General features: G+C 48.9%; 1 protein-coding gene across 1 annotated transcript; it reads left to right on the forward strand.

The window, feature by feature from the left end:
* The first annotated feature begins 1,068 nt into the window (after positions 1-1,068).
* Positions 1,069-15,567, forward strand: MEA1 (male-enhanced antigen 1). Its single transcript, XM_073671650.1, has 4 exons — positions 1,069-1,219; positions 13,485-13,676; positions 14,121-14,211; positions 15,238-15,567. The coding sequence occupies exons 2-4, from the start codon at positions 13,488-13,490 to the stop codon at positions 15,393-15,395; spliced, it is 438 nt and encodes a 145-aa protein (XP_073527751.1). The 5' UTR covers positions 1,069-1,219; positions 13,485-13,487; the 3' UTR covers positions 15,396-15,567.
* The last annotated feature ends 8,038 nt before the right edge of the window (positions 15,568-23,605 follow it).

Consider the following 23,605-nt stretch of genomic DNA (forward strand, 5'->3'; position numbering starts at 1 on the left):
CGGGGTCCACACCACTGGGGGGGAGGAAGGTGGGGAAACTGCGGGGTCCACACCACTGGGGGGGAGGAAGGTGGGGAAACTGCGGGGTCCACACCACTGGGGGGGAGGAAGGTGGGGAAACTGCGGGGTCCACACCACTGGGGGGGAGGAAGGTGGGGGAAACTGCGGGGTCCACACCACTGGGGGGGAGGAAGGTGGGGAAACTGCGGGGTCCACACCACTGGGGGGAGGAAGGTGGGGAAACTGCGGGGTCCACACCACTGGGGGGAGGAAGGTGGGGAAACTGCGGGGTCCACATCACTAGGGGGGGGGGGGGGGGGATTCAGTCAGTTATTACAGGTGTGAGGACTGACAACCACTAGACCAGGGTTCCCCAACTCCAGTCCTCAAGGCCCACCAACAGGTCATGTTTTCAGGATTTCCTTAGTATTACACAGGTGATAATTCCATCACCTGCACAGGCAATAATTCCATCACCTGTGCAATACTAAGGAAATCCTGAAAACATGACCTGTTGGTGGGCCTTGAGGACTGGAGTTGGGGAACCCTGCACTAGACCACCATGAGTGGACATTAGACCCCGGAGAATCAGACGAGCCCCTTCCTTCTTATCTCTATATATCGCTACTAGTTGATTGCTGTATGTACACACAGCTGCAAAACAACAATCACGCACTGCCCGACCTGACTGCAGAGATCACCCGCTCACCCGTCGGGTCACTGCACCCACCTGACCTCAATGGGAACCGTACGAGCAAGAGCTCAGAAATATTTCACCTCCTTTTCCGCCACACTCTGCCGGAAGTGACTCTGCTAGAAAGCCACACTCTGCCGGAAGTGACCTCGCAAGAAAGCCACACTCTGCCGGAAGTGACCCTGCTAGAAAGCCACACTCTGCCGGAAGTGACCCTGCTAGAAAGCCACACTCTGCCGGAAGTGACCCTGCTAGAAAGCCACACTCTGCCGGAAGTGACCTCGCAAGAAAGCCACACTCTGCCAGAAGTGACCCTGCTAGAAAGCCACACTGCCGGAAGTGATCCCGCTAGAAAGCCACACTCTGCCGGAAGTGACCCCGCTAGAAAGCCACACTCTGCCGGAAGTGACCCCGCTAGAAAGCCACACTCTGCCGGAAGTCACCCCGCTAGAAAGCCACACTCTGCCGGAAGTGAATGAGGGATCTGCTGTTGTCGCGTCTGTCTGGTGCTGTCACACAGCTCAGGTACTGGAGGCTCAGTATGACCGATATCTCTGCCCCCCCGGAGACCTCCCCCGTCTCTGTATGGTCGTACCTCTGTCCCCCCGGAGACCTCCTCTGTCTGGTCGTACCTCTGTCCCCCCGGAGACCTCCCCCGTCTCTGGTCGTACGTCTGCCCCCCCGGAGACCTCCCCCGTCTCTGGTCGTACGTCTGCCCCCCCGGAGACCTCCTCCGTCTCTGGTCGTACGTCTGCCCCCCCGGAGACCTCCCCCGTCTCTGTCTGGTCGTACCTCTGCCCCCCCCCCAGAGGGAGACCTCCCCCGTCTCTGTCTGGTCGTACTTCTGCCCCCCCAGAGGGAGACCTCCCCCGTCTGTCTGGTCGTACCTCTGCCCCCCCCCCCCCCCAGAGGGAGACCTCCCCCGTCTCTGTCTGGTCGTACCTCTGCCCCCCCCAGAGGGAGACCTCCCCCGTCTCTGTCTGGTCGTACCTCTGCCCCCCCCAGAGGGAGACTTCCCCCGTCTCTGTCTGGTCGTACCTCTGCCCCCCCCAGAGGGAGACCTCCCCCGTCTCTGTCTGGTCGTACCTCTGCCCCCCCCAGAGGGAGACCTCCCCCGTCTCTGTCTGGTCGTACCTCTGTCTGGTCGTACCTCTGCCCCCCCCCCCAGAGGGAGACCTCCCCCGTCTCTGTCTGGTCGTACCTCTGCCCCGTCTCTGTCTGGTCGTACCTCTGCCCCCCCAGAGGGAGACCTCCCCCGTCTGTCTGGTCGTACCTCTGCCCCCCCCCCAGAGGGAGACCTCCCCCGTCTCTGTCTGGTCGTACCTCTGTCTGGTCGTACCTCTGCCCCCCCCCAGAGGGAGACCTCCCCCGTCTCTGTCTGGTCGTACCTCTGCCCCGTCTCTGTCTGGTCGTACTTCTGCCCCCCCAGAGGGAGACCTCCCCCGTCTGTCTGGTCGTACCTCTGCCCCCCCCCCCCCCCAGAGGGAGACCTCCCCCGTCTCTGTCTGGTCGTACCTCTGCCCCCCCCAGAGGGAGACCTCCCCCGTCTCTGTCTGGTCGTACCTCTGCCCCCCCCCAGAGGGAGACCTCCCCCGTCTGTCTGGTCGTACCTCTGCCCCCCCCCCAGAGGGAGACCTCCCCCATCTCTGTCTGGTCGTACCTCTGCCCCCCCAGAGGGAGACCTCCCCCGTCTCTGTCCGGTCGTACCTCTGCCCCCCCCCAGAGGGAGACCTCCCCCGTCTCTGTCTGGTCGTACCTCTGCCCCCCCCCAGAGGGAGACCTCCCCCGTCTGTCTGGTCGTACCTCTGCCCCCCCCCCCAGAGGGAGACCTCCCCCATCTCTGTCTGGTCGTACCTCTGCCCCCCCCCAGAGGGAGACCTCCCCCGTCTCTGTCTGGTCGTACCTCTGCCCCCCCCCAGAGGGAGACCTCCCCCGTCTCTGGCCGGTCGTACCTCTGCCCCCCCCCAGAGGGAGACCTCCCCCGTCTCTGGCCGGTCGTACCTCTGCCCCCCCCCCAGAGGGAGACCTCCCCCGTCTCTGTCTGGTCGTACCTCTGCCCCCCCCAGAGGGAGACCTCCCCCGTCTCTGTCTGGTCGTACCTCTGCCCCCCCCAGAGGGAGACCTCCCCCGTCTCTGTCTGGTCGTACCTCTGCCCCCCCCAGAGGGAGACCTCCCCCGTCTCTGTCTGGTCGTACCTCTGCCCCCCCCAGAGGGAGACCTCCCCCGTCTCTGTCTGGTCGTACCTCTGCCCCCCCCAGAGGGAGACCTCCCCCGTCTCTGTCTGGTCGTACCTCTGCCCCCCCCAGAGGGAGACCTCCCCCGTCTCTGTCTGGTCGTACCTCTGCCCCCCCCAGAGGGAGACCTCCCCCGTCTCTGTCTGGTCGTACCTCTGCCCCCCCCAGAGGGAGACCTCCCCCGTCTCTGTCTGGTCGTACCTCTGCCCCCCCCAGAGGGAGACCTCCCCCGTCTCTGTCTGGTCGTACCTCTGCCCCCCCCAGAGGGAGACCTTCCCCTTCTCAGTGCTGTGCGTTGCTGATCTCTTCGCTGACCCTTCTGTCTGTGTTCAGTTACTTGCTTTCTCTTTCTTTCTCCTTGGCTCATTCCGTTTCCAATGATCCAAATCTGAATATTTTTGACATCTCAGGATATTTATTGTCTTTGGTGTTTTTTGCTACTTAAGTGAATTAAAAGTAATACGTTTTGCATTTTTTTATAGATTTGTAAAGTTTTGAGAGAACCTGGGTTTTGGTCTTGTCTGACCTGACATTTATCATATCTCGGGTCAGATGGAGATGAAGGCGCCGATCTGCTCCTCATCGTCCGGGCTTTAATCTCTTACAAGACTTGGTTGATATTTTGTTTTTCAGGCGTCAAATTCTAAATTGTGATGAAGGATTTCAGAAAAACGAGATGTTAGAAATGTTTTTACAAAATGTTGATGTGTTACTTGTCTTCAGGGATCCGTAGATCATATGTCTAAGGCCACGGTCCCACTATCAGTATTCGGTCAGTATTCTTTGTCAGGAGTGGGTGATAAATGCAGAATTGGTGACCTCTTTCTTTTATACTTTTTGTCTGATTGTTCCTCTCCTGGTTTTGGTTCCCACTCCTGAGAAAAAATACTGATCAAATACTGATAGTGTGGCTGTGGGCTTGATTCTCTAAATACAGGATTCTTATCATATATGCTTAATGCTAAATATTAACACATTTTTAAATCTACATGTAACATTCTTTTATTACATCACTAGACTTGTCCATTTTTCAAAAGAATAGTATCATCAAGTTCTAAAGTAAAGTATGAGCTCGTGTTAAACCCTTCATGGTCTTTACACCGAGCTTTTATCATCCTTTTCCTCCTCCTTCTGGGCGAGATTTCATCATAATCTTACTAACAATGGCCGTGTCCTTGTGTCAGTCTGTCCGGCTGTTATGGGGTTAATATCGGACTTTTTTACTTTTATAATATCTGGTTTTCTTGGATGCATAAAGTGATGGACCAGAGGGTGCAGAGAACTCACTTGTACTTCTTCATTATCTCTGAAGAGTCCATTAGCCGGCGGTGCCGATCACTCGCAGGTCCCATCACCAGTTCTGTCATCCATCGCGGATCTTCTGCTGTCTTCAGTCGTTGCTGAGTGAATAAACCCTTGTTGTTACTTCCGTCTCACTCCATGGAATGACCATGTGGTATTGTGAGCCCCTGTGATGGGTTCTGCTTCCAGAAACCGATGGGTTAAACTCCTCCTCCTCCTCCTCCTCCTCCTCCTCCTCCTCCTCCTCCTCCTTTCTACATGAACTGGATGTTGGGAATATTTTTCTCACTCCAGTTGATAAGTTTCCTGGGTGATAAGATTTGGTGTGAATGCGGCCTCTGGAGGCCGACCTGCAAGACGTTTCACGGGGCCTCCTAAACCTAAAGGGCCATTCAGCCTCCACTGCACAGTCCTCCTTGTGATGGCAGACCTGTATACGGTGTCTACTGTATACACACCAGCCCTCCGAGAAGTAGTACACCTCGCTCACACTTGGTCGATGTCCGCTTTTATCACTATCGCGCGGGGGTAGACGGCGGTGCGTTGCATGGGGGGCAGACGGCGGTGCGTGGGGAGACGCTGCAGGGACCAGCCCCTGAATCGAGCGTCATTGTTGACGTCACTGATGACAGCAGACATAGCGAGGGCAGTGTCGGGATGTCCCGGCCGCCTCTCCTTCAATGTCGCTTTGTTTCGGGGTGGAGAGCTCAGTGACAGCAGTTTCAGCCAGCAGATGACGATCTCTGAGTTTCCCATCATGCTCTGGGATTCTCAAACGAATCGTCATAGGAGGTGGGTAATATACACAGAACCCTGAGCTGCTGCACAGAGTGAATGGTGGGAATTTTACCATGACTTGAATTACAAAAGTTTTTAAAGATTTATTAATTGAAATTTACTTTTGGGTTTCGGACTAACGCTTTAAGGGCTATCAGCTGGTCCCAAAAACATTCTACAAAGTCTTCTGCACTTCTAGAAGCAGTGTGAAAAGTCCATCTGTCACCAAATATCCCCTGTCTATCAGTTATACGATCCTCCACACCCTCTTCGAGGACATGGTTTTGCAGGTATTTAGGTAACCGTTTGAACTCTTTTCTGGACATTTTATGTGAGACACATACTACGTAATCACCAAGGTTGTACTCAATAATCTGAATATCTTTCACCTTGTGTCCTTCAGTCATAAGCTTAGTGTTCTTGTGTGCTGTACATACGCACAGAGTGTGCACCACGACCACCAGCCGGGACACGGGTCTTGGGTGGCACCACGACCACCGGCCGGGACACGGGTCTTGGGTGGCACCACGACCACCGGCCGGGACACGGGTCTTGGGTGGCACCACGACCACCGGCCGGGACACGGGTCTTGGGTGGCACCACGACCACCGGCCGGGACACGAGTCTTGGGTCGCAGGGCAGCACATTCTGAAAATTCTTTTTTAGGAGAAGTTCATTTAAAAAAATAATTCATAAGTCTCTTTCAAGTTGGCGAGAAGCAGCGTCTTGTGGAGAGGAGTTTTCTTACCGGTTACTTTCATGGCAGGTGTAATTCTGCTCACGCCATCACTATTGTAAAAACCTTTCGCTGTGTCCACTATAGATTCATCTAATAATTTCCCTCGTTTATGATCAGGACAAGTCATGAAACTTTTTTTTATTTGGAGAATATAGACCCTGCACTGTTAGACCACGGGCTGAGCAGATCTGAAGTCCAGATTTTCAGATTGACACTGTTCATACAGTCATTCACCTGACCTGGACTGCACTTTATGATCTGCTCTTGCAACTCTGTATAACTTGTGTGTATCAGGTGTTTTTTTCTTGGGCTGCGGATGGACTGGTCTGTTGTAGCTGTTTTGCACGTTATTGTCTTGATCTGCTAATTTTTATATGAACTTATCCTTAATAAAATATGTATATTTTTTAAGCTATTATAACGCCCTTTTTCTCCTTATAAACAAGTTATGTTTTGAAGTCTGATCCTTTTGAGATCCCAACGTGGATTTTGGTACAGATGTGGCTAAGAGCATATGAGGCACATGGGAATTTTTTGAACATTTTTTATCAGTATTTTTTTTTAATGTTTTTCAGAATTTTGCTTGAGTCCGCATGGGTAAAATACTAACGACGATATCGGGTGAAACACTGTACAGTTCTGAGTGTAATGGTGTTTATGTCATCATTTCTCTATCTTGGTTCTGGCCCAAGTTATGAGGAGAAACGTAAAGGCATGCAACACAGAAATTCACATTTTTTCAAAACTTTGAAAATTAAAAAAAAATATATAGAATTTCTTTTCTTCACATTTTTCTTTTCTCTAACACACTATTACCAGAAAGCAAAATCTCAAAAGAATTAAAAATATTGAGGAGAATTTCATTGGTTCACTTGACATGGAATGACCCCCTCGCTGTCTTGGGGTTTTGTTACTTGTCTTATGTGTTTTCCTTACTCGCTTATTTCATGGAATTATTAACCCAAATCTCACAATTTGGTTATCAAAAACTAACAGTGAGCGTATGGCGTATACACCTTCGGATTCCAACGCATGGAATGTGTGTATATACTGCCGTACGATCACTGCTAACTCCACTATAACCCAGGAAAGATTATTAGCTGCCACCACCAATCTGCTTTCTGACCAATTGGACGCCTGCATTTTGGTAGCGTATATGGCTTTAGTGGGGGGCACAATTACAGCACAAAAGAAGCAGAACTATGAAATTTTATATTTAATCCAAAGGGAGGCAGTGTTCAAGAAAAATATACAAAAGATTTTACAAAGAGAGCAAAACAATAGAGCATAGACAGTTACATATAATAAAAGGGATTAATAGAAGAACTTACTATACCGATCGCGGAGACGATTCAGTTTAGCTGAAGGAGAGCGCTTCGATTGGCTGTTACGGGAACGTGGTCCCTGCTTACAAGAAAATATGTATCTCTCAGCACGAACACAGATCATCATTCTGCTTGATTTTGTTATGCTGAATTGGGTCCCACCCACACTCCCCTGTGATGACCTCACGTGGGCCGAGTTGTGGGCTGGTCTCAGCCCTTCATGGTTTTATGAAAGCCACAATTTATGCGATAACTCCTCGCTGGATGGTCTTAGAAGTTGGAGAGTGCCGCTGTGACAACACAGCATTTCTTCTTAATCACCCAGACTTATAAATTCAGGATAAATACACTATTATCCTTATGTTGACTTTGAATTTGTGTTTTTCTTTGGTTGGTCAAGAAGGACAGACAGTTTGTGTAATCCTGCATGCTGACACGTGAGCTGATACTTACTGAAACTTATGGTCTTCTCTCTGGTGACAGGGACTGAGGGTCATGAAGCAATGATGTTTACTATAATGCTGATTACATATTGTCCCAGGCCAGCTACCTTATTGACTAGCTAAACAGGAGGACAAATTGCAGATCAATTAGATGTTCTAACAATGTAAGTTAAACTCCTCTCACTTCCCCTCTGACCTGAGGATAATGTCTTAAAGGACAGTTGTGAATTATAAAAGGGTTCTCTGCTTCTGTATCAGAGTCTTTTTACAAAAACACAGCCAAGAGAGACTTGAAGACAGCAAGCAGAACATTTGGCTCCATCAAGAGGAATACAGATCTGCTCCAGTGAATATCACTGAACTCTTAGAGACGTTATGAAGAAATCCAGGTTGGGACACTCAGGTCACCTGGCCACATATCTGACTGTCTATCCCAGGCGGGCGGAGAAGGAAGGGTGAGACTGTGTAATGTTGCACCATCTTGGATATTTGCTGGGACTGTTCTATCTGTTTATTGTCCGCTTTGTGGTACAATAAAATATTGCCACGCTGTTTTACCATCACCCTTTGTTGTCTGAGTAGTATTAGCCCACGGAAGACCCCGTGTCTTCACATATTGGTGGCAACAGTGGGATACTACTCAGCCCAGCGAATCTGGGGGAGCTGCTAGGGGACTTATGTTAGCACACACCGTCCAAAAGGCTCCACAACCAGGGAGTCATATAGACAGACCCAGCGGACCATAGGTGAGGCATACACAGCAGGTTTAGAATGCTACCATGTCCAACCCCACTAGCCCGGCCTTGGGAGGAGGACCAAAAGGAAAATACAGCCGCAACAATAAATGGAGACTATAGGAGCTGTGCCAGCTTCGACGGATCGAATCCCAGCCCACCGACACTGGTCGTATTTGATACAGGAATTGGTCCATTGGGATGCCCAGAATGTCGTGGAGGACAATGAAAACTCCACTGAGGTGGACCCAGGGGAATTAAACTGTTTGCAAAATTCAGGTTCCAGTGGTAATCTGAAATCAAATACCCAGTCCCAAGCAGCTCAAATCCAGGAATTGTTGATCGCATTGGGATCCGGAGCCCCAAGAGAGGAGACTGCTTGTATTATAAAATCGGTTTTGGGAGTTCCAGTACTCCTACTGCCAGCTACCCTACTTCAATGATGGCCCACAACCAAGGCGATCATCTTCGCTACAGAGACGTGCCAGTGTTTGAGTCCAACCCAGAGGTTGATGGTCATCTGCAAGATTTTGAGAACCTGATGCTGATGCACCAGGTACCTACAACTGGCTGGACTAAATCCCTGTGGACTAGTTTGACTGTCCGGACACGGGATGCTGTCCGGTTGCTTGGACCTCAGGACTGCCTGGACTATTGGACTGTTAAGGATAATCTGTTGGCTCTTTTTACTATCACCCCCGAGAGATATCGCACCAAGTTCCGGACTTTGTCTCGCCAGGGGGTGTCCTATGTAAAATTTGGCAGTCAACTCTAACGACACTGCAACCGTTGGCTCGATGGTCGCGCTGCCCACTCTGCTGATGCCCTCCGAGACGTTATCATTCTCAAGCAATTTATGGAGGAAATGTCCCCTGATATATGAGAGTGGATAGCCGACCAGAAGCCCAAAACAAATTCACAGCCAATCGTCCCCACTGGAGACGCGATATGCCTACCGATTCCAGGAAACCCCTCTGCCCAGCAGACACACCCCACCAGGACAAAGGTTTACAAACCGGACCTGTGATTTGCCCAACCCACAGAGCTGTTATAAGTTTGGGCACCTTTCACACATGGCAAAAGATTGTCTACAGGGCCGGGACCCCATGCCTGGAGCCCGCCTTGCGCGCCCATCCGCTCAACATCTGCCAAGACGAGCCATCAGGGTTTGAGGGACGCTACCCTCAGGAGACACCAGCAGAGGAGGAAGTGATACTTCCTGTTCACACTATATGGCAGGTTGACCACTGTACACCATCCAACCTCCATAACCTCCTCCAGCCAGTCAAGGTTTGTGATATCAAGGCCTAAGGACCTCGGACAATGGGGCCTTCCATCACCTTTCCAGTTCAGATATCGCACCACCAGAACACCATTTACCAGGCCGCCAAGTGACTATCTCCCGTGCTGGGGGCCAACGCCCGGGGATTGGGCGCATTTATGTGAGCAATTTAACGGCCAATGTATGGAAAAAGGAGCTGGTAGAGTTGTTCCATCGGTAAGTGCAGATCCGTTACCGCACTGTTTGCAATCATAAGCTTCCAGGATCCTCAGGATTCGGAGAACGCCGTGTGCGGACGCAATGGATGAAGTTGGCAGGATCTAAAAGATCATATGAGAGAAGCTGGAGATGTCCACTATGCTAATGTGCACAATGATGGCATGGGGATTGTGGAGTTTATTCGCAAGGAAGATATGGAATATGCTTTGAGGAAACTGGGTGATACAAAGTTTCGTTCTCATGAAGATGAGACCTCTTACATTCATGTCTGTCCTTAAAGACTTGCTGATGGACTGTCCCCAATAAGGGTGATAGGTTTCCTATCATGTCTGGCTAATTAAGAAGGGGGAGGTATGTGACAACACAGCATTTCTTCTTAATCACACAGACTTATACATTCAGGAGAAATACACTATTATCCTTACGTTGACTTTGAATTTGTGTTTTTCTTTGGTCAAGAAGGACAGACTATTGTTAGTGTAATCCTGCATGCTGACACGTGAGCTGATACTTACTGAAACTTATGGTCTTCTCTCTGGTGACAGGGACTGAGGGTCATGAAACAATGATGTTTACTATAATGCTGATTACATATTGTCCCAGGCCAGCTACCTTATTGACTAGCTAAACAGGAGGAAAAAACTGCAGATCAATTAGATGTTCTAACAATGTAAGTTAAACTCCTCTCACTTCCCCTCTGACCTGAGGATAATGTCTAAAATGACAGTTGTGAATTATAAAAGGGTTCTCTGCTTCTGTATCAGAGTCTTTTTACAAAAACACAGCCAAGAGAGACTTGAGGACAGCAAGCAGAACATATGGCTCCATCAAGAGGAATACAGATCTGCTCCAGTGAATATCACTGAACTCTTAGAGACGTTATGAAGAAATCCAGGTTGGGACACTCAGGTCACCTGGCCACATATCTCATTGCTCTATTCCCGGCGGGCGGAGAAGGAAGGGTGAGACTGTATAATGTTGTATCATGTTGGGTATTTTCTGGGACTGTTCTATTTGTTTATTGTCCGCTTTGTGGTTCAATAAAGTATTGAGACGCTGTTTTACCATCACCCTGTGTTGTCTGAGTAGTATTAAGCCCACGGAAGACCCCGTGTCTTCATAGCCGCCATATTGCTACGCTCGCACTCGGACTGACTGGCGTGAGCGTGATTAGTGATCCCACTGTACCATGAACCGAGGAGTGCCTGGAGGGGCGTAACGAAGGATCAACCCGGTCCGACCATGGTCGCACGGCGGCTCAGTCGACTCTGAACCAGGGAGGAACCGAGCAGAGGGACCAGGTGCTGCTCCAGGTCAGACCCCGGTCACAGCTGTTGACCCACATCGGGGAATGCAGGAACAGGCAGGTTAGCTGGTATGCAGACAGGTGGGTACTGGCAGGCACAGCTGGTGTGTAGGCAGGTGGGTACTGGCAGGCGTGGCTGGTATGCAGGCTGGTGGGTACTGACAGGCACGGCTGGAATGCCGACAGGCAGATACTGGCAGGTATGAATGCAGGCTGGATAGGGACCAGTACAGACTAGGATACGGGAACAGAGCCGCAGGTGCAGTGGACTAGCAGAGCAAAACCGCAGGAGCGGTGAACAAGCAGAGCGGAGCAAAACCGCAGGTGCGGTGAGCAAGCAGAGCGGTGAAAGACCGCCAGTGCGGTGAGCAAGCAGAGCGGTGAAAGACCGCCGGTGCGGTGAGCAAGCAGAGCGGTGAAAGACCGCCGGTGCGGTGAGCAAGCAGAGCGGTGAAAGACCGCCGGTGCGGTGAGCAAGCAGAGCGGTGAAAGACCGCCGGTGCGGTGAGCAAGCAGAGCGGTGAAAGACCGCCGGTGCGGTGAGCAAGCAGAGCGGTGAAAGACCGCCGGTGCGGTGAGCAAGCAGAGCGGAGAAAGACCGCAGGTGCGGTGAGCAAGCAGAGCGGAGAAAGACCGCAGGTGCGGTGAGCAAGCAGAGCGGAGAAAGACCGCAGGTGCGGTGAGCAAGCAGAACGGAGAAAGACCGCAGGTGCGGTGAGCATGCCGAGCGTAACCGCAGGTGCGGTGAGCAAGCAGAGCGGAGCGGAACCGCAGGTGCGGTGAGCATGCCGAGCGTAACCGCAGGTGCGGTAAACAAGCGGAGCGGAGCGGAACCGCAGGTGCGGTAAACAAGCGGAACCGCAGGTGCGGTAAACAAGCGGAGCGGAACCGAGCAGAAGGTGAAGGCAGACAGGACAGGGCTCTGTTCACATGGAACAGATTGGAAAATACAGGAAGATGGTTAGAACACAGGAGGTAGATACGGAGGCAGGGAAAGGGGACAAGCAGATCCAGATACACACAAGGTACTTACAATGAAGTAGCGAGTGGACACAAAACTCACAAACAGAAGTACAGAGACAACGAGTTGGAGTTAGGTGCAGGTTCAGACACTGCAGGCAAAGGGAAGGTACGGACATAGAGAGAAACAAGTAACGGGCTAGGACACTGTTCAGACAGGAACTGAACTGGGAACAAGATACAGTAACGAGCCTGGGAACTCAGCCCCCAGGGTGGCGGAAACAGACTAGAAGTCAGAGATACAGGTAGCGGCCCTGGGTACTCGGCCCCGAGGGTGGCGGAAACAGACTAGAGTCAGGACAGGACCTGGCACCTCAGTTGCAAAGGACAAACTGAGTGAAAGTGTTGCTCAGGCACCTCCTACTGGGTGGAGGGTGTTTAAGTATCCAGTGACTCACAGCAATAGGCTGGGGAAGCATTAGGACTGTGCACACAGTAGCTATAAGAAACAAGCAGAAAGCCGCGCCGACGCCCTAAGCAATCAGACAAGAGACATGGACACAGCAGGTAATGGAGCAAAGAGTGCAGCATGGACTGACAGGTAAGATTGCGGTCTTGCATGGTGGGAGGTGGTGCACCATGCAAGCACGCCGCCAGGGATGTTACACATTTTTTTATTGGGATTTTATTAGGGTTGAGCGAGTATGTTCTGTCCGAGTATGCTCGGGCGAGCTCCGAGTATTTACAGCTGCTCGGTGATGAGGTTAACCACGGGAGCGATTTAACCATTTCACCGAGCAGCTATAAATACTCGGAGCTTGGCCCGAGCATACTCGGCGAAAGGGTTATTAGAACATACTCGCTCAACACTAGATTTTATCTTTCCTTAGAGTTCAAACATGACTCCGCTGCCGGCAGTTATTTTTGGGACAGTTATTTCACGGCTCATCGGCAGGGCTCACAGATATGAGAAAATATGCATACTGTTCCCCAGTAAGCTCTGCTGCTAAAAATATATGTCTCATCGCAATCAGAATTATAGAAATTCCCCTATTCTATATTTTCTTTCGGTGCCTGGGGATGAAAGAAATGTGCAAATGTGAAGGACAATGCTATTCTAATGAGTGTGATTGATAGGAAACATCTTAAGGACCAAAGGTATTCTATCTCCTTCAATCTTTGTCTATACGTAATACACATCCTCATTCAGTCCCTGGCCCATATGTTAAACTATGTCTATGCGTCAACACAAGTCTATATGGCTGTCCAAGTCTCTGAAAAGAATTCTGTCCCAATTACCTGCCAATTGTAGGGCTCTTTTATGTTAATTAACCTGGATAATTAACTTCCTATCTGCATCAGTCTATTGTCTCCTCACTTGAAATAGGAAGGAGGGAAGGGGTGGTGAGAGGGATTTCAGAGATTTTTAATATTTTCAATGAACGCTTTTATGACTTGTATTTTTGCAGAGAATGGGTCCAGAGAGGATCTTGCCAAACCAGAGTGAGGATCTCGGGGGACCGCAGGATCCCCCAATAGAGTGGAGTGGTGGGGAGGAAGAGGAAGATGAAGAAGTACAAAGTGGTTACCAGTACCAACCACTGAACCAAGACCCAGAAGATGGAGCGCAGACTGAGAGTGACCTGCAGGAGAGATTGCAGGTAATGCTGAGCTCTGCTACATCCCACCGGACGGCGTCACAGCCACTAGGCTCCTCCCACCGGATGGCGTCACAGCCACTAGGCTCCTTCCACTAGACAAGTGACCTGACCAGCTTTACTGGATTCCTAGTATTCCACAATCCCCTCCACACCCTTACCCCCAGTCAGAGACGTAACAAAGCCAAACTCCTCTAGGCCCCTTTCACGAGACTGGTAACTTCACATGCTCCATTAGACTCCTCCCACCAGACTGTTATCCTCGCAGCCTCCTCCCGGTTTGTTGCCTTGTGTGACTAGAACAATATGGCTCCTGGCCCATTGTTGTTGTGTTTTTGTGCACTATTACGGGCTGGAGTGGTTTCCGCTGTACGACTGTGTGTAGCTCCGGGTCACCACACCCTCAATGCTAGACTGTTCCAGTGAAAGTGGCGTCCTCTCTTTTAGGCCATGCGTCTGCACCTACCCGACCCCCCTGCAAACAGTGATGATGAGGACGACGGCCCTGCATTACAGAACTCTATTCCCATGGACGCAGGTATTTATCAGCATTGTGCCAGGTGACTGCCCACGTGAGCGATGCTCTTGAGGGTGCAGTCGCATCATAATGTTCTCAGGCTGTAGGGCATCGATTTTGTTTGTTTTGGTTTTTTTCCCATTATTCACGATCCACATAGTCAGGTTGAAGCCCTTCCCCAACAGAGGCTCCTCCTCTCTGTATATTCACTGACTCCCCGCAGAGCTGCGATGGGGGAGAGACTGTAGCCTGGTGCTAAGATGAGGGCCGAAAGATGGGGACGGACGGAGGACCCTGGCAGTCAGCTGGGGAAATACACCGGATACACTCGTGGATCATGGAGGAGGTCTGTGGACACTCGCTGCCGGGATTGTGCACTATCACGATTTTATCTGTTCATACATAGGAAACATGGCATGGCTGTTGTCAGCAATCTGGTTCCTATTTATTTGGGGCTGGTTGGCATGTCTCAATTATGAACAAATATGCGTGTTCTTCCCCGACTAGTCCTGAAGTTGAAAATGTATGTCTCATCAATATCGGATGGACACAAACCGCAATATTCAGAACTTTCCAACGGTGCCCAAGTGTCTGAAGCAGTCTTTGTAACCGAACAAGCTGGTTCTTGTGAAATGGTATTTCTCCGCCTTTTATTAGACAGACCCCAGACTTCATGTGTACCCCAGCTGGTATACCAGTCTTAATTACCTGTCCCCACCAGGTCCAGGCTTCACTGCGTGCTTCAATGAGTTTTTCTCTCTTCCTGTCCGTTGAGATCTATTTCACAGAGTGCTCAGTGTAAGTCCTCGTCCTGTACCGGAGGCGCTTTGGATTGTCAGCTCCTTCTCCTGGAGATGTCTGATGGTTTTTATTTTTTTCTTTGACAGTATTAGGATGTTATAGTCGTCAGGGTCCTGATGTCGGCGCGGCACAATGTTTGCTCAGAAGTGTTTTTTACCCGCACACTTGGGTGGTCTATAAGATGTTCGGGTTGGGAAGTGTCTTTTTGTTCTGCTCTCCGTTACTTCTCACTGATGCCCTTTGCAGATCACGTGGAGCTGGTGAAGAGGACGATGGCCGCGGTGAAGCTTCCGTCTCTTTCCGTACCTGTTTGGGCTCAGCAGCTTTCGGATGCGGACTGGGAGCATCTAGTTCACCAGACCCTCCAGTCCCGCTCTGCGCTGTCTCCACCCAGCAAGAAATGAGTCTCTACGTATAGCGCTTCTGTATATATCTGTCTGTAATCCTTCCGTGAAAATACATTTTGACACTGCACTAAGACCTGTGGGGTCTGCGTCGCTCCCCTCCACCCCATCCTGATTATTGGTAAAGTCTGACATTGATACCATAATAAAAATTATGATGTTATAATAAAAATGGCGGCAGATTCATCGGTCAGTGATGGCTCAACTCCCGAAAGCTGGACGTGGCAGGGATCTGATGTATTGTGGGGCTGGCCTGATCCAGAACAGTCTGTGGTAGCGGAGACAGTCAGCAGGGAGGGGCGGGAATGTTTGTCCCCCTTGGCGTATGCTGTGGAGTCATTGTCCCTTCCGCTCCTTCTTTTACACCCCATTGGTGTTTTCTAGTCACGTGCTTTGAGGTCTTGTTGTTTTTCCTATGCAGAAGTTTATGGTAAAAGGTTTAGAGCCATTAAAGCTGCGAATCACTGTCACAAAACGCTAGAAAATCCTCATCTGGCTGCTGATTATTCTTATTAAAATGTATGAAAGTCTGCAGCAGCCATGTGCGAGCGGGGGTTCAGCGGGGGAGCGACTGTGAGCAGGGGACCGACTGAGCGGGGGCCGCGTGCGAGCGGGGGGTCCGACTGCGAGCAGGGGCCGCGGGGGAGCAACTGAGCGGGGGGGTCCGACTGCGAGCGGGGGCTGCGTGCGAGCGGGGGGCCAACTGTGAGCAGGGGCCGCTTACGAGCGGGGGGTTTGACTGCGAGCAGGGGGCCAGGTGTTAGCGGGGACCGACTGCAAGCAGGGGCCGCTTGGGAGCGGGGGCCGCGTGCCAGCTTTTAGTAAGTCTATTTTAGTTGCCATTGATATTATTGTGACATTTGATGTTTTTGCGTTTTCTTGTGAGCTGATTTTAGCTCTAGGTTCCATGTGGTTTACAAACTTCACCCAAAATGCCCAGAAGGTTGGGATGCCGCTGAACAGGGGATGTAGCGTGACCCATCCATGTAAGGGAACTATTTACAGCAGATGAGTCCTCACAATATGGCTGCATTAAAAGTAAAATACATCCGGGGGCACCACCCTGTAACCCGACGCCAAGGAAAATGCAACAACCATCCTTATACAAAGTCCTGAAATCCAGCAGGGTTGGCGAGACATCACAATGCTAGGTGGCAACTGATCTCCAATCTCTAATAGTCCATGCATGGCACCAGGACCTGGCCACAGAAACAGATCCTGTCACTTCACAGGACACAGCACCAACTAACAAACCAATCCTGAGGCTCATTGTTCTCCCTGTCTTGGGATCAGCCCCCTGGATGGGCAGAAGTGCTCACACCCGACCCCCTTAAACATTTGCTTCAGGTAGCTGGAAGTATGAAGAAGGTTCCAGAAGGCCAGTCTCCAGCCTGTCTGCAGGGCTGTGTATCAGCTAGGCCCCCTGCAGAGAGGAGCAAAGACACACATGCCCCACCAGATGCAGGACAAGAAATGCTAATGGCGGCCTGATTACAGCATGGTCCATGAAAACAGGCTGGGGGGACACTCCGTTACACCATCAACCCACTGTCACATGAAGCTTTGTAGTTGGGTCAGTAAGGTTCCCCGGTCTGCTCCCTCCTGGGGCTACCCACATCCATTTTAAGTCTTTTCAATTTTTGTGGGTATTTGGGCGCTTACCTCTGCACCCACGGAGGAAGATTAGCACTGGAAATTGAATCACGTGCACCTGACCACCACCTGAATGACCTTTACATTGCATTAAATACATGCAATGTTTTATAGGAGAGGGTGGCCCACAAAAATTCTTTCCTGACACCAGAGTGTGGAACCAAAGCAGTTCTCCATACATGATTGTACGGGTTTTGGCAGTAGAGGAATATATGACGCAGGTTCCACCACTACAGTCAGGGGTTGGAGTACATTTATGGCACAATTTCCACCACTAAAAGGGCATGTCTTTTGAAGAGCTTTGCCACATCATTTCACACTCATAGTCTGCCCACTTTGGCGGATCTGGCCAGGAGTTCGACTTATACAAGAAGTTAGCAACTTTTCTGGCCAAAACACCTTGATGAATCGAGGGCTTTGTGCATTAAGTAAGGAGGTTTCCACCCAATCCATCTTTAACAAGTTAGACATTTTTCTAGAAAAGACTTCAAGGGAGAGTTGGATCACGCAGCTATGTGTGTACAATTGTTTTTCACTCCCGCTGCGGTAATATACTCGGCCCTGGTATTCATTAATTTTTTTCTAGGTATCTCAAAGATCACAGCCAGGTGGGTCACGCTGAACCTACAATGCCGTTACCTTTTGTCACGAACCGCCCTCTGCTGCCCCCTATCGTCAGGACAATTATGCAGTTAACTGACGATTAACGGAGGAGGCTGCGGATGTTACCACTAATAGGTCGGTTATTGGGAAACTAACAGTGAGCGTATGGTATATACACCTCCGATTCCAATGCATGGAATATATATATATATATCTCGGTATGGTCACTGCTAACTCCACGATAACCCAAGTAAGATTATTACCTGCTACCACCAATCGTTTACAAGCCAATAGGACACCTGCCAGGTAGCGTCTGGCTGTCAGGTGTGCAGTTTACAGAACAAAAGGAACAGAACTATTAAATGTTATATTTAATCTAGAAAAAAAAAGCAATGTTTATAAAAAAAATATACAAAACATTTTACAAATGGGACAAAACAGTAGAGAATATACAGGTACATAAAATAAAAGGTTAAACAAAAGACTTACTAAACCTGATGTCACTGCAATGGCTTCAGATTTATGGAGGGAGGTACTCCAGAAAGAAAGCAGACAGAACCACAATTAGCAGAACCTCCGGGGACGTCCAAAATTTGGCAATTACCTTTTATTAGCTCCTAAGTTCCACCCACACACCTCCCCTTGATGACTCCTAACAGGGCTGGCCATGGGATGTGGCTTCAGTTTCAGAACATTCTGAGGTTTCCTACATTCACGATATCTTCAGCGTCGCAGGCGCTCAATATCAGCGTCATATTTTTTCGTGATTTTTTTTACCTTTCCATAGATGGGAAACATGGCAGTTGTAAGGATCCTGGTCACTGGCCAGTGAAGCATGTCTTCACCATTGTGACAAAGGAACAGGGCCTACCATGTGGCTTTTTAAAACACTGAAGTACTCATTCATTGGCTAATTCATGTCACATGGGCACCGACAATCACAGGAGAATCTCTTGTCACAGCACACAGCAGCTTTAGGTTTTTCTATATTTCCCTCCCATTGTTTTTTGTTATAAATTGTTTCTCATTTGCTCTTTTGTATTTAACATGAGTCTCTATACAAAAAAACTGTTTCACTGGATTATTTTTTCCAGCAGATTTCCCACATTATGTCCTTACACTTCATGGGGCCGATAACCAGGAGCAGGACTGTACATCTAATATCCCAGAAATGGATATTACGGGATCCACTGCATGCGTTGTCCTCATGTGATGCGATAATGGTGTATTGGTCCCTGCATTAATAGTGCTAACGTGAACCACCAATTCTCTCCAATCTGGATCCGCCTGGAGAATGGGCCAGTACTTCCACAATATGCTCATAACTCCTGAATTTTGTTCATTAAAGGTCCCTGTAATGCACACGCCCGGACTGACTGGCGTGTGCGTGTTTAGTGGTTCCACTGTGCCATGAACCGGAGAGTGTCTGGAGGGGCATAACTAAGTATCTGCCCGATCCGACCAAGGTCGCACGACGGCATACGACGCCAGTGCACCAGGGAGGAACCGAGCAGAGGGACCAGGGTCTACTCCAGGTCAGACTCCGGACACGGCTGTTGACCCACACCGAGGAATACAGGAACAGGCAGACTAGAGCGCAGGCTGGGTAGGGTCCAGTACAGACTGGGAGACAAATTCGGAGCCGCAGATGCGGTAAACAAACAGAGTAAAGCGAAACCGCAGGTGCGGTAGTCAAGGCCGAGCAGAGCAGAACCGCAGACGCGGTAGACAAGGCAGAGCAGAGCAGAACTGCATACGCGGTAGACAAGGCTGAGCAGAGCAAAACCGCAGACGCGGTAGACAAGGCTGAGCAGAGCAGAACCGCATACGCGGTAGACAAGGCTGAGCAAACCGAAACCGCAGACGCGGTGGACAGGGCCGAGCAAAGCGAAACCGCAGACGCGGACAGGGCCGAGCAAAGCGAAACCGCAGACGCGGTGGACAGGGCCGAGCAAGCAAGAACCGCCGAAGCGGCAAGTAAGGCAGAGCGGAGGGGACAGGGCTCTGTTCACACGGAACAGACTGGAAGGGAAAGGCAGAACCAGGTACACACAGGATACTAGCAATGAAGTAGCGAGTGGACTCTAAACTCACAAACGGGAGTACAGAGACAACGAGTAGGAGATAGATACGGGATCAGATTCTGCAAGAAAAGGGAAGGTACGGACATAGAGAAAAACAGGTAACAGGCTAGGAGAGTATACAGACAAGAACAGGCAAGATACAGGAACAGGTCTAGGTATGCGGCCCCTAGAAGGCGGAAAGAACAGGCTAGGAGCGTGTTCACATGGGCCTGGAAATACAGCCTCCAGGATAGGCAGAAGACAACAGGCTAGAGAGCGTGTACAGACTGCAGGTAACATACACAGGACCTGGCATGTCAGAGACAAGAAGCCAACTGACAGGGCAAGATGCTCAGGCATGGGTTAATTGGAGCAGCTGGGTTAAATACCAGGTGACAGACAGCAATAGGCTGAGGATGCACAAGGGGTGTGCCTGCAGCAGGTTCAAGAATCAGGAAGTGATCGGGCGCCGCCCTTAAGCAGCAGAAACAGAAGCAAACAGCATGGAGGGAAGCCAGAGAGACATTCTGGATTGGAGATCAAGTGCACGCTCTTGCACAGTGGGAGATGGACCACTATGCAAGGATGCCACCAGGTATGTTACAGTCCCTATGAATCTAATTAAGGAGTTTTTATTTTTCTCCCCCTTTGAATCAAGCAGCGTATAAAGTATTTTCTTAGGGGAACCTCTGACTGTGAATCATACATAGTAACATACATAGTTTTTAAGGTTGAAGGAAGACTAAGTCCATCTAGTCCAACCCATAGCCTAACTTGTTGATCCAGAGAATCTCTTAAACTTTCATTATCTGAGCAATTGCGACGGGCCCCCAAATATTGTCCTATAGGTATAGCAGCTTTCAAAGGCGGAGGTGCCAGCTGTTCCAATGTAAGAAGCCGTTGCTTTCCTGAAGATGTCTGTATGGATAGAACAGTTGTCATCAATATTGATCGTCAAATCCAAGAAATTAATATTTTTGTTTCCAATCTCGCGTAAAAAACATACCGATTTTATTCTTGATTAAGACGGTTACAAAATCTGAAAATAGCTGTACAGCAGTGGGAATTGGTGGGTCCATACCCATCGGTAACATATAGAAGGGGTCCCAATTTGCGCAAACAATTGGTACATTGCCATTTACATCAATAAGAACACCACAGGTACAGAGAATGCAATGGGCTCCTACCATTGTAACTCATGTAGTTTCTGTCAATACTTACCCAATATCTTTATTTTGTGAAACCCCACAACAATCAGAAATGAACAATCAGAGACAGGATCAACTGCAGAATGTAAAAAAATACTTCTTTCTGTATATTTTTTTCTGTCGAGGACTTCTTATCAGATGTGATCGAAGTATCAATATCACAATATTCTTATGAAAAAATGTATCGATTTATTCTCGGATTGTCCATTAAAAAGAATGATTACATAAAATAGTTAAATAGTTACAGAGTGATTGTCCATTTGTCCATAATTAGCCTAATAATTGAGATTCACCCATCTTTCCCTGGGATCCTGGAAGGTAGATTGCGTCTGTCTGTGTCCAGCACGTGTGTCAGGATGACACCATGTGTCCGGGTAAAGAACATGTCTCCTTGGGCCTACATCAGCAGCTGGTTTACACACAGATCCTCGTTCTGTGTCCTGTGAAATGGCAAGAGCACCCCCCTGTCTCCAACATGGGCTTATATAGCACCTGGCATTCTGCATATGGTATTAAACTAAAAATACACAAATAGCGCATGTCATCTAGAAACCCTAGCACGAGGCTGATGCAATCTTATGTATGGTACAGAATTCAGAATAAAATGAATATCCGTAATTAATATTTAACAATTCCCCCTTTTGAGGATGACAGAAATCAACTGAAATCCTCAAAGAAGATAGGTTCATCATTAGGATAACAGGATCATTTTTTCCTTTTCTTCCTTGGCAATATCATTAAATTTCCATAATAATAATAATAATAATATCGGATTATTGTTATATAATGATGTGAATTCATGTTATGGTAAGCCGTGACTAATATTCATTTAATATGTATAATTATACTTCCCTATATCTAAATTGAAGTAATCGCGGGTCCCATCGTCATCATCTGATGTCATCGGGTCGTCGTCTCGTCTTCTTCTTGGTTCTTTTATAACACAGTCTTTAGATGAAAACTCCTTTGGAATAAATGACAGCGTGTAGATATTGTACAGTCCATAATTGTGTTCATTATTGTGCAGTCCATAAACTGTGCTCTTTATTAGAAAGATCATGTGTGTCAATGGATAAGAAATCAAAGTCCATGGATGAAATGTAGCTTTAATATCTGTGCGATGTCACCTGGACTGACGTTGTCTTTGGAATCTTCCGTGTCGTCCGCACTGGTCTCGTGTCACTTTTGGAACAGATGTGACGTCTTTGGTCAGTAAAGCAAGGGTTAACTTGACACTTTCCTGCTTTATATAGCACCATAACCAGTACTCAGTCCTTTATATTCAGGACTAGAGATGAGCGTTGTTCTACTCGAACTGTTCGCCAATCTCAAATTCGAGCTGTTTTGGGCGGTGTTCGAGCCGGTCGGCGAACACGAACAATTTGAGAAAAATTCGGCTGTTCGAGGTTATGTTCGATAACTGTTCGTGCACCAAAATCATAACTGGATTTTTTCTCAGTAATGATGAAAATTAATGTTAATACGCAGTTTGAGTGTACAGCGGGGTGGGGGGAGGGGCAGGGGATGGATCTCTGCAGGAATAATGAAGATCTCCATTTTTTTTTTCTCTTTCCCGCATTTACAGTGGGGAGGTGCAATCTGTCAGCCTATCAGCAGCGCACACACGGAGCGAAGTGCTTTTTTTCACACAAGCAAGGGCATGTGTGATTGGCAGTGTATGTCACATGTCCTTGCCCTATAAGACCAAGCCATTTTCCCCGTCGCCACCATTTTCTCACTGCTGCAGCTGCGTGTTAGACGGCACCGCTGTTGCTGTGTGCGCTATACCTTGTTAATTTCAAGCCAATTTTCGCACAAATATACAGATAGCTTGGGAGTAGGGAATAGTTGTGATTGCAGTCCTTTTAAGGACTAGGTTACAGCATTTCCTACGACTTTTATCAGGCAGGTCTGTGCTCTTAAATAGATAGATTGTGGGAGTAAAGACTAATTGTAATTGGAGTCCTTTTCAGGACTAGGTTACATCAGTTCCTATCAGTTTTTGCCAGGCAGGTCTGTGCCAGTGCTGTGCAAGTTTTTTTCACAGCATTTGGCTGAATCTAGCAAAGCTAATCCTTTTTGGCCTATTGCAGAGTGTGTTAGTCAGTGGAGTAGCCTATCTGTGTTGCAAGATATACCACCTGTGTATAGAATACCAATTTTTTTACTGCACCTAGTGAAGTAAAATCTTTTGGGCATAGCATCATTCTATTAGTCCATCTATACTGACCTCCATCAGGTTGCAAACTGAATATAATTTTTTTCTGCATCTAGCTCTGAAAAAATATTTGGGCTTCTAGCAGTGTGTGGGACTTGGTCTATTAGTCCATCTATACTGACCTCCATCAGGTTGCAAATTAAAAATAATTTTTTTCTTCATTTATCTCTGAAAAAATATTTGGGCTTCTAGCAGCGTGTGGGACTTGTTCTATTAGTCCTTCTATACTGACCTCCAGCAGGTTGCAAATTAAAAATAATTTTTTTCTGCATCTAGCTCTGAAAAAATATTTGGGCTTCTAGCAGTGTGTGGGACTTGGTCTATTAGTCCATCTATACTGACCTCCATCAGGTTGCAAATTAAAAATAATTTTTTTCTGCATCTAGCTCTGAAAAAATATTTGGGCTTCTAGCTGTGTGTGGGACTTGGTCTATTAGTCCATCTATACTGACCTCCATCAGGTTG

The sequence above is a fragment of the Phyllobates terribilis genome, unplaced genomic scaffold, assembly GCF_046119375.1.
Source record: "Phyllobates terribilis strain yellow unplaced genomic scaffold, ASM4611937v1 Scaffold_3__8_contigs__length_932513732, whole genome shotgun sequence".
NCBI lineage: Eukaryota > Metazoa > Chordata > Amphibia > Anura > Dendrobatidae > Phyllobates > Phyllobates terribilis.